Consider the following 11,520-nt stretch of genomic DNA (forward strand, 5'->3'; position numbering starts at 1 on the left):
GGCAAAGTCAACTAATTTTCCTCATGACCAGCATCTCAACTTTTCTTATGTGTCCTGAGGGTTGCTCAGGATCTCATGCCCCAAAATAGAGGACACCAACCATGGCCACAGGACTTGCACCCCTTTAGGGATCCTGATCTAAGTCCTAATGCTCCCCTGAGCATTTAGCCTCATGGGATCAACCAGCCTGAGGTATATTTGCACCATAAAACATGCAGCCACCAGCTATTACAACTTCAGCAGTCTTACCTCTCATCACCTGCAATGGAGCAGGAAAAGCAGAGCTGATCATAAGTGTGATTTGAAAAGATGACTAAGAGATGAATGCCATCAGACCAGGCTTCTCTCCTACCCCTCGTTTTGCCCATTAAACCTCGTTACCACGAACATAAGCAATTTATTTTCCGGGTCTCCTTTCTCCCACCCTTACCCCCTCGGACGCCCTGGGACGGACCGGACCACGCCGCTTCTGTGCGGGGGGCCGGAGCCGCCCCTCTCTGCCCACGAGAGGGCTGTGACGAGCGGGCGGCGGTGGAGGTTGGTGGCGGCCCCAGCACCGAGCCCAGGAGTCAGTCCCATTTCGGCCGGGCCCGGTGGGTTGCCGGGGCAGTCTCTCCCGTCGGTGCCAGGGACGCTCCCGTCCGCCTGCCAAGCCGTGAGCCGCGCTCCGGGCGAGCTGGCTCACGGTGGCCGCGGGCTGCGCACGCCGGGGGAGACACCCGTCATCACCGTGAGATCCCGGCATATATAGAAGATGCGGGGGCATCGCCGGCCGATCGCAGCCGCTCCGTGCCGGGCACGGGCTCCGCAGCGCTATGGCCGTGGCTCTCGCCCGGGCGGAGGGGCGAGCAGGTGAGGGGGCGGGCGGCGGGGTCGGGCCGGGCGGGGACACACGCCGACATTCCGCGCCCCGACGCCGCCGCCCTCTCCTCAGATGCGGTTGCGGCGCTGGCGCTGCTGTGGCTGCTGGTCTGCGCTCCGGGGGACGCTGGCTGTCACCCGCTGACCGTGGCCGATCTCTTCGACCGGGTGATCCGGCACTCGGGCAGGATCCACAGCCTCTCCACGGCGCTCTACGCGGAGCTGGTGAGTGCCGGGCCGGCCCCGCCGCCTCGGAGCTGGGCTCGCAACCTCCCTGGGATCGGCTGCCGACGGGCGGGATAGAGGAAAAGGTGGGGGGATGTAGGGGGGTGGTGGTGCTCTCGGTGTATGTTTAGGTGTTCTTCTCCCATAGGAAAAACACTTTCCTCCCCGTGATAACGAGCTGGGAAGGCCCGCTCGGAAGTGCCACACGTCGGGGATGCTGACCCCCAACGGCAAAGAATACGCCCAAAAAATCCCGGTAAGGGCAACGGCGGCGCCGGCGGACAGAGACAGGGCAGAAGGGGGCACCGCGACGCTTGGGGGACGGGAAGGGGACTCTGCAGGTTACACCGCCTTCTTTCTCCCTGGTCTGGAGAAAGGGGAACATACCTCCTGTCCTGTCAGAACCCCAAAATGTCTCATTCATCATGCGGTAATGGTCCCCCACTCCAGTCGGGCTGGAGACTGGCAGAGAGGTTTTTATGATTCCGGAGCTTCATCAACAAGCTGGATGAAAGAGGCTACTAAGTTTTGACCCCAAACATGTGTGCATCACAGAGATATTGCATATAAATCTTAAATTAGTTGAATTTTAAGTCTGTGTTTGGTACCTAAAATTGGACCATAAATACTAGTTATAATAAGGATATCGCAGTAGTACTTTGTCAGAATGACTGACAGACATCCTTTGATTTTGTTGAGGCAAACTCTGTGGAACAAAAACTTAGAAACTTTTGTGTGTGGCAAATAAGTTATATTAATCAGTATCACTGCAAAGTACACAAAGCAATCAGGAGAAAGAAATAACAGTCATCTCTGAATCGGTAGTTAGATAAGGGGAAAAGAACAGCAGGTTTGTTTACATCACAGTTGTGATGGCAAAGAGAAAAAAATCGTTATTAGTTCAGAGAAGAGTAGGAAGAGTTTGCTCCTACAGAGAAAAAGCAAATTACAATGTTGGAGATACATCAGTGGGAGACACTTTTGCCTCTAGAAGACAGACAAAGACAAATGCTAACATTTTGGTTTTTGGATGTGGTGGAATGAGGAGCTTCCCCCAGGACGTCCTTCTAGAAGGTCCCCTGGAAGGGCAATGGGAAATGAGGCCCTGCTCGTGTCAGCTGAAAACATGACAAGTACAACTTCTGGGTGTTATTATATATATACAAATAACCAGAGACAGAGTGGTGTTTAAGTAGTCAATTGCAGATGTAAATATTAATCCCACTGACATTTCATAATGAGACTAAGAGTATTCATATGATTTGCTGCAAAGTAACAGACACATTCTCTACTGTTTCAATTTATAAGAGAGAAGAACTAACTCAAGTGATACTGAAACTTTTGCAAGCCTGGAAAGAACCACTTTCCCACTTTAACCAGTATATTGAGCACCATCAAGAGCTACCTGATGACAGCCTTAGCAAAGCTAAGCAAATCAGCAATATGGTACATGAGCTGAAGACTGGAGTCGAGAAAGTAACAGAAAAGGCAAGATTTTTGATATAACTTTTATTTATATCAGTTATGTGGCATGGGTGACTTCAAGGAGGGGGCAATGTCTGCTCCCACTTGGGCTTGGAAGCTCTTATTCAGCAAAATGCAGGACTTTGTTAAAGATACAGTCATCTTTCTGTCAGAGGATGTGACTTAGTTATAAATTGGCCGATACGTAGATGGCATTATAGAAGTCCATATCTGTGAGGCAACATTTTAATTAATATGACATACATGAACAACACACACAAGTACAAAGGCTAGAGCCCTTTATAGCTTCATATATGAGCCAGGAATTACTTGATTTTTCTAGGCCAGTAGAGAAGATGTGGGTGAACCATGATAAATGCTTAATAATTGTGTTAAGTTTTATTTGGATTTACATTCTAAGCAATTCAAGTATCACTGCTGTCTGATGCAAAGAGCTCCTTCCTAAGGCAATAATTTTATGCTGGGATAAGTTCTTTAAGACAACAGTGGCATTGCTTAAGTCTGATGTCAGTCACAAAACAATTTCAAAATTCCATTCCAAATTATGGGAGATTATATATAAATCATAGGATGAAATTCTTTGTTATTTCCATGTATGTCTTCTTATTACTAGCCAGAAGTCCTGACCTTTGCCTTTTTTGAGCATTTATAGCTAAAATTAACTGTGGTTTTGGCTGAACAAATGAAATCTGTGTGCCTATTTTCTAAAATGGCTACACTGCCAGGGTGTTGGTTTCACTAAAAAAAAGTGATTAATAAACTAGTATCTTACACTTGTAGATCACCTTTCAACTTTATGAACACAGGTGGGGAACACAAATTTTAAAACAGTAAGCAGCTCATCACTAGAATAGGCTGAATTGTACCCTACTACAAAATGCAGCCCAGGTTAGGGTGTCTCTGAGTTACAAATGGAAACTCTATCATCCAAATGCAGCCATGGTTCTGGGTTAAAATGGCTTTAAAGTTCAGATGTCTTCAACCTCAAAGCTTGACCTCTGCTTCAATCTGTAGCTGAAGCAAACTCTAAACTAGCTACACACTTTTGGTGTATTTAAATGCTTTTTTTTTCCCCTAAAACACCTTTGAAGCTATTATTAAGAGGGAAACCTTTGAAGTATTGACTTCTCTGTACCATGGATATTTCTACACAGGGTAGAAATACAATTACAAAAATTAATGCATTGCATATTTTGCATCTGTGTTTTTCTGTTAAAAATTAGGAAAATTCTAAACTTGCTTTTGTTGTGAAACACCTACTCTGAGAGGTGATCACAGCCTGTCGAACACAGGTGAAATAAACAGCACTGGTGTTTGCTCATGTTAGAAGCTTCCCTTCACAGAAAGCATTAAAATAAATAGCTAAAAAAATCTCAAGACTGATTTGCTACAATACTTCAAGAGGAAATAAGGATTACCAAACCGGAATTCCTCTACTTAAACTCAGATGAAGTATTCATTACTAGTGTATCAAGAAATTTCAGTCTAGTTAAATGTTGCAGAGATACCATAAGGATAAAAAGTCAGTGTTATTCTATGTAAGGATCTTTACATATACCTTCAGTAAGTATGTGAAAGATCTGGAATAGCACAGCCCAAAGGAGTGACACCTCAGTTGTCTTCTGCAGTGGTATTTTCAAGGTTTGTTGTACGTGCAGTCACAAGTTGAACTTCTTTTTCTGTTTCCAATACAGATGCAGTCAATGGGGATCATCAGCAATTCATTAAATGGAATGGCATCATCCAAAGGCACCAGTTTATCAATTAGTAATGAAGGAAACATGATGAGTGACTCTGACTTCATTCACTGTTTTAGGAGAGATTCCAATAAAGTACAAAGCTACTTAAAAATTCTCAAATGTAGGATTATGCCAGAAAATAGTTGCTAAATTGTAATCCCTTGACAAGTAGCCTTCAGCATGTTGCTTATAAAGATTTTTTAAAATAGGACTTCTAAAATATTACTTTCACAGTAATTTTAATAGGAAAGCATTTTTGAAATCCTTTGGAAGCTGACACAGTTGACCAATGCAGATGAAATACTAAATAAAGCCTCATGTGTGTGTGTCGGTTAATGCACCGATAAAAAGGAGTGCTCTAGCATTAGATAAATAAATGTTCTTGCATGTTACACTGTGGCAGACTATACTAGGGCTGATTCATACAGTTCAGATAAATACACAGAATTACAGAATGGCTTGGGTTGAAAGGGCTGATTCATACAGTTTAGATAAATACACAGAATTACAGAATGGCTTGGGTTGAAAGGGACCTTAATGATCATCAAGTTCCATCCCCCACTCCACCATTGGCAGGGATGCCATCCACTAGATCAGGTTGGTGAGGGCCCCACCCAAGCTGGCACTGAACACTTCCAGATACGAGCCATCTACAACTTCTCTGGGCAATGTATTCCAGTGCCTCACCATGCCTTTGAGTGAAGAACTTCCTGACATCTAATCTAAATCTCTCCTACTTTAGTTTAAAATCATTCCCCCTTATCCTGTCACTCTTTATCCATGTACAAAGCCGCTCTCCCTCTTTTTTATGAGCAATCTTTAAGTCACGTAAAGCTGCAATGAGATTTCCCTGATGCCTTCTCTTCTATAGGTTAAACAATGCCAACTCTCAGACTGTCTTCATGAGGTTGGCCCACTTCTTAAGCTTGTCCAGGTTCCCCTGGATGACATCCCCTCCTTCTGTTGTGTCAGCTGCATTGCTCAGCTTCGTATCTGCAAATTTGCTGAGGATGCACTCCATGCCACTCTCGCTGTCATTGAGGTAAACGCTGAAGAGCACCAGTCCCAAGACAGTACCTTGAGGGACACCACATGTCACTGGCCTCCACCTGGACATAAGAGCCACTGTTCAATCTCCTGGGTGCATCCAACCAAATAATCCACCAAATAATCCAGCCTTCAAACCCATGTCTCTCCCATGTGGAGGTAAGGGTGTCAAGTGGGACCTGTGGAAAGCCTTACAGAAGCTGAAACATAGGTACAACATAGTTGAAAGTAAGATTCAATCTGTTAAACCTTGGTACATCTGTATATTATCAATAAAGTATATTTTTACCCAAAGAAAATGTTTCCCCCCATTTCTACATACATACCTACCTGCAGAATATTGCTTAACACTGAAGAGAGGCATTGATGTTAATCAGCTCATTTAACGGCAGGGCCTATGCCAGACTTTTATATTCACATCATACTTCTTACTGATTTCTGAGGGCTTTCATATATGTCCCATACAATCTAGTATTTTTATTCATTTTGAATGCTATTTTATATCTGTAATGGCTTCATTGATTTTAGTAGAAACTCCTAAAGGAAAAGTTTTTGAAAATTAAGTCAGAACTCTGGTCCAAATAGCATTTCAGTCGAAGGGCTGAGCAGGGAGTAGCAAAAAGTCTCTTTCCCATTCCACATGCTGACAAAGGACTTGGGTTTTACAGTAATGACTACAAACTCCATTGCAAATAAAAATATGAAAGCTGTCAGATATTTTAAGGAAATCACATTTTCCTAGCAGCTGGATGGTGCTGCTGGCTGTGCATAAAACAAAACTTCTTTGTATTCAGAGCCTGAGACATTTAAGCAAGTAGATATAATCAACATGGATTTATCTTTAATATTCTTGATTTTTTTTACCACTAAATGCTCTTTTCTGGCCTTCCATGATCTTGATGGTTGCTGACAGTAGCAGGAGCTCAGGCAAGCAAGAACAAGGAGTAAAATACTCATGATTATTTAAGAAAGACACTAAATTTGGGCTTGAGAAACCTAGCAGAGAAAGATGTCAAAGCATTTACGCAGACCAGAGAAACAACATTTTAGTTGCATGCTTGTGACTGCAAGTATCCTCAGATATCTCCTATCGGGTAGATGGCCGCTGTACTTTTGCAGCTAGAAGCTGTGAGTGTCCACAATTCGCGTCTGGTCCCTGCTGTGTCAGGTATAGTGGAAAGGCAATGGGTTACACTGCGCTTGCCCTGAAGAAGTTACTAGCTGCAGTTCCTCAAGCAGTAAGATACCACAAACGCATAATGAAATAGCAGCATTCACGGGCAGATTTTGAGGAAGTTCTGGAAACAAAACACAGCTCCAAAGAGAACAAAGGAACACTCCTCTGAGGAAACAGACAGAACCAGAGGGGGATGACCACACTGCCTGCGTCTAGCTGCGATCACAGAAGATGCAGTAGCAATTCATAGCTGGAGCATTAATGCGGCCATCTGGTGTAGCCGCAGTCGCGGAGTACAGCAGCCCGCTGGCAGTGTGTGCCTCCCATGCCAGCGAGGGGTCACTGCTGGCTCCCAAACCCTGCAGCGGGGCGACCGCCCTTCATTGAGGAGTCAAGCGGTGCCAGGGTAATACCGCCGCGTACCGGCACAGACATGCCAGCCACCCTGCGTCAGAGGCGAGGGGTGACAGATACGGGCGGGTCACTGCGCCCAAGAGGCTGACGGCAGAAAGCTCCCTCCGGACCGGACCGGCTTGGCCCGCGCCGCTCCCCGGGGCACCGCGGACGAGGCTGACGCGGCGCGCCCAGCGCTGCCGCTGGGTGGGAGGCGGCCGTGTTCCCATGGGAGGTGGCCGTGCCCCCATGGTCCTGCCTGGTGGCAAGTAATTGCAAGCGAATTGCATGGTGACTCAGAAATCAGCCGTACCCGCAGCTGGCAGGACGTCCCAAGGGGTGCAGCTGAGGGTCAGGCGCAAAACCTCGCAAACAGAACAGGTCATTCAAAAAACTCTCACCTCCGCCGAAGTGCTAAACCCCGGGAACGTTTTGCTGTACGGAAATGTGAAAACAGAGAAAATGAGATAGTGGGTAGCACACGAGGAACAGTGCATCGAAGTGCTATCCACAGTCATTCACCCTCATTAGCGTTACATTTCAGTTTTGCCTTTGGCTGAAGCGGGGCATGTTGGTAAAACAAAAGCCTTCCTATATTGCTAGCATTGCTTTGCTCCGCTTGCGATTGAGGAAACAATTGAGCAGTGGGCTGAAAATGCCATGGTTTTCTCGGTGGCCACCGATGCCTCAAACAGAAAAAAGATGGTTGCTTTCTGCACAGGAGAATACTCATCTCCTGCATGATTTCCTCCAAGACAGCAGCATAACTGGTTAGGAGAATCTGATAATGTAAAATTATGTGCTACTATCAAAAGCTTTGGAGTTTGAGAATCTATCACTTTCACATCAGAATATGAATTTAGGAGAAACAATTCTGTAAAATTAATGTAAAATCAGAAAATCAGGATTGGCTTCCAGTTAAGCACAGGCATAATGTACAACAAAATAGGTAAACAATGGTATAATTTCCATTTGTGTAACAATCTCTTTCCATTAAACTTTCTTGTCAACCAAATAAATTTAAAAATTAAACACATCTTCTCTGTTCTTCAGACCTTATTCCATGAAGCACTACAGGATAATCCCAGAATATTGACATTTTTGTATAATCCTTTTTTTTTTCAATTATTAGATTTGGCTTTTGCACATCACAGATTTCCTCATCATAGTGTTTCCATTTTTTCAGAATGATGAAGGACACAACAGAGACACTCCCAGTGACTGAAAATTCATTTTGTTCCTTTCCTAAAGCACTAAATAGTATTGATAGTGATTGATAGTGTATCTTAAATTTAGACTGAATCTTGTATGTGCTGATGTTTCCATGGTAGATTAAGTGGCTAATGTCACTCATATCTTAGCTCTTATCTAAACCCACGATCACAAAACAGAAACAAATTGAAACAGTCTTCTTTGCACAACATACATGCATGTTCAGCTATCTGCATTCAAATATTGACCTGTAAATAAAAATTACTTGGAAAAACTGAAGAATTCCTCAAGGTTGGATGCTTATAAAAAGTGGCATTTCTGTGTGCTTTAGAAAGCACTGGAAGATCACTATAGAGATGTTACCTTCTGACATCCCTGTCCACCATGCCCAGCTTCAGCACTCAGAATTACAACCAATAAAAAAACAAGGAGTTGCCATTCTCTGGCCATGAATTCTGGTGTAAGTCTTCATGGGGGAATTTCAGACCCAAGTTTAACTATCCCAGTTTACCTTCCAGTAAAGGTGAGCAGCAGCCACCAGGTACACAGCTTAGAAGCACACTCATTTAAAGACTTCCTCAGCTGACAAAAATTTCATCCACTGTGAACCTTTCCCTATAGGGGCTTTTTTTCTCTGTAGGTCTCCCCGTGGTTCAAAGCTGAGTCTCAAGTTAATTGGACTCTAATTCCTCTCTGTTCCCTTCTAAAGGCACTGGATTTACAGCTATCATGATGAAATTGGTTTGTCTTTCCTTCTAGTATGTGAAAATTACTAACAGTCTAGTTGGTAGAGGATGCTGAAGCATGTAAATGTACTTAATTTATGTCAGTCTTTTGACTGCAGAACATACATTCATCAGAGGAGCTGTGTGGCTGCAGTGATGGCAACTGGTATTTAAAACCCAGTACTAGTAAATCACCGCAGATAAAACAAATCTGATGTATTACTGCAGCTCAGGAGTGACATTTGACCTTTGTACTACTGTTCTGACACTGAAGTTAGTAATGCAGTTATGTGCCTTAAAGCAGCCCTTTTCTCAGCAGATCATAACACTTACTTCCTGTTTGGCAAAGGATCAATAAAACCAAGATAACTTTCAGAAAATCATTTTATACTGTAAATACGTACAACTAAAGTTTAAGTGCTCACACCTGTGGTCAGCAAATCCAGTTTTTAACAATGTTATATGAGGTCCATGGAGGAGCTAGCTGGCCTCTCATGTTCACAGGCTCACAGTCATTCACATGCAATAAAACATGACTGTGGCTGTGCCTGATATAGACTGCAAAAATCTGCATTGTGATACATTTTAAAAGTCCAAGAGCCAGGCCTAGAATGAAATCAGCAGCCTTTTCTTGGGTATCAGGGAAGCTCCTCTGCCTGACTTTAAGAATATACTTTCAAGATCCACATTCAGAGCCATATGGAGGATCTTAAATAGGTGGGATGAGAAAAGTTTCTTCTGCTCCTGAGGCTGCTGGGTTGGGCAGAAAGATCTCTGTTCAGCAGCATAGCCTGAGAACATGGAAGTCTGCAGCTCAGTTAACAAAGCGAGTACTGAGTCTCAGCCTTTCCTCCCTTTCCTTCTTGTACTCTGTATTACATTAGCATTAAGTTGCCAGAACAAACAGAGAGGTGCACAGTGAGTATAAGTATCTGCTTTGTTTGCAGCCTCTGAAGAGATGAGGTTTTTAACTGTAGTTTGCAATTTGAGGTACCCGAACTCTCCCAGTCCCTGGATCTCAATAAATGTCCATCAAAATACTCCACAGTAGTCTCAAAATGCTACACACAGGAAATACCTCAGATACCCTACAACCATGCTGCAAGATCATCCATCAGGTCACATCTTTGAAGTCCAAGTAGTACATTACGGATTTTAACCTAGATGTCACTGGTATCAACCATGTCACTCCCTTATACCGGCTGCACTACACCTTTCACCTCTGCACTGTGTCTGTTACGAAGCAGTTCAAATACCTGCTGGGCACTTTGCACACTTGTGCTCTCTTTGTTCTTTCTAGAACCAGTATGCATACCATATTTGAAGAAACTAAATTCCACTTGATCCTTCACTAAGAAAAGACTGGCACTGTAAAAATATTTTTGTATTTGTACAGGGTGATATTTCTTCTCATTTGCCAAGTTTTCACAGTATGGACTGAAGGGAAACTTCTCCTGTATATAGCACAAAATTAGAGGAATCAAAACTGTGTGTTTCATGGGCCTAAATCTTAAGTGAATCAGACTATTTTAGATATAATTCAAGATCTTCATGTATACTTTTAGAATTTTTAAAAAAGCTTAGTCAGCATTTTCAGATAAAGAATCTTTTATCTGGCATACTGAAACCTCATTCTAGCTGTGGAGCAAGAATACTGACAGGAGGTGTTAAGAGATTTGGAGAACCTTGAAATGATTTAAGTTTTAACAGGCCACAGAACTTGTTGAATTTAAAACACCTGCATTATTACAACTGTGAAACCAAAGCTGCATGAGCCTTGCTTGATCTTTGCCTCAGTGAGACAGCCTTCAGATGCATTCTGTTCAGCACATCAGCTCACAGTTTTGACAGTAGTTCATATTTTGTGCTTGCAGCACCATGAACTGAAAGAATTTCCCAAGGAGCATTCTGAACCGCATCTCCCATCTCCAAAAGTGTTGCTTCTAGCACTGAGGCTTCATTGATTTGCAGTAAAACAATATGAGCAGCTTGGAAGGCTCCCTTTCCATTAAAGGTGAGATTAAAAAAAAAACCCACCATACAGATTTCCTCAAAAATGGGAAGCACTGATGATGCACATGTATATATGTTCTATATATATGTGTGTGTGTATATATATATATATATATATGTTATATATATATATATATACATGATGCACATGTGTATATATATATATATATATATGCACATGTATATATGATGATGATGCACATGTATATACCACCACCTGATCATTAGATGGTACTCTGCAAATACCTGCAATGCAATTTCACAACCATCTGGGCTACTAAGCCTAGCTGGTTCTTCAGGCAGGAGCTGGTCAACCAGGGCAGGACTTCAACACCAAATTCATCAGTATGTGTACACAATCTGTCTGTTCTCCCCACCCACCAAATGTTTCTCGCAGAATCTGAGTTGGTTCCGGGATTTCAATCGCAAGACAGGAATAAACTCCTCTCATTACTGGCCAGTATATAACATGTGTTCAGGGGCTTTCTGAGGGTAGGTATTGAGGCAGCTCACACTAATGAAGATTTGTAAGTGCAGGAAGCGATAACTTCTTAATTCTTCTGTAATTTGTTTTGGTTTTTTTTTTTCTTTAAATCAAGCAGAGGAAATCACATGCAAGGAATGCCACATAATGCAAGAGTAG

The 11,520-nt window shown here is 43.3% G+C and overlaps 1 protein-coding gene across 1 annotated transcript; it reads left to right on the top strand.

Annotated features, from left to right (window-relative positions):
- Positions 1 to 324: 324 nt before the first annotated feature.
- Positions 325 to 4,509, top strand: LOC137474899 (prolactin-like). The gene is made up of 4 exons (XM_068191962.1): positions 325 to 1,086; positions 1,235 to 1,342; positions 2,395 to 2,574; positions 4,266 to 4,509. The coding sequence occupies exons 1-4, from the start codon at positions 325 to 327 to the stop codon at positions 4,458 to 4,460; spliced, it is 1,245 nt and encodes a 414-aa protein (XP_068048063.1). The 3' UTR covers positions 4,461 to 4,509.
- Positions 4,510 to 11,520: the final 7,011 nt, after the last annotated feature.

The sequence above is a fragment of the Anomalospiza imberbis genome, chromosome 5 (assembly GCF_031753505.1).
Source record: "Anomalospiza imberbis isolate Cuckoo-Finch-1a 21T00152 chromosome 5, ASM3175350v1, whole genome shotgun sequence".
Classification (NCBI taxonomy): Eukaryota; Metazoa; Chordata; class Aves; order Passeriformes; family Viduidae; genus Anomalospiza; species Anomalospiza imberbis.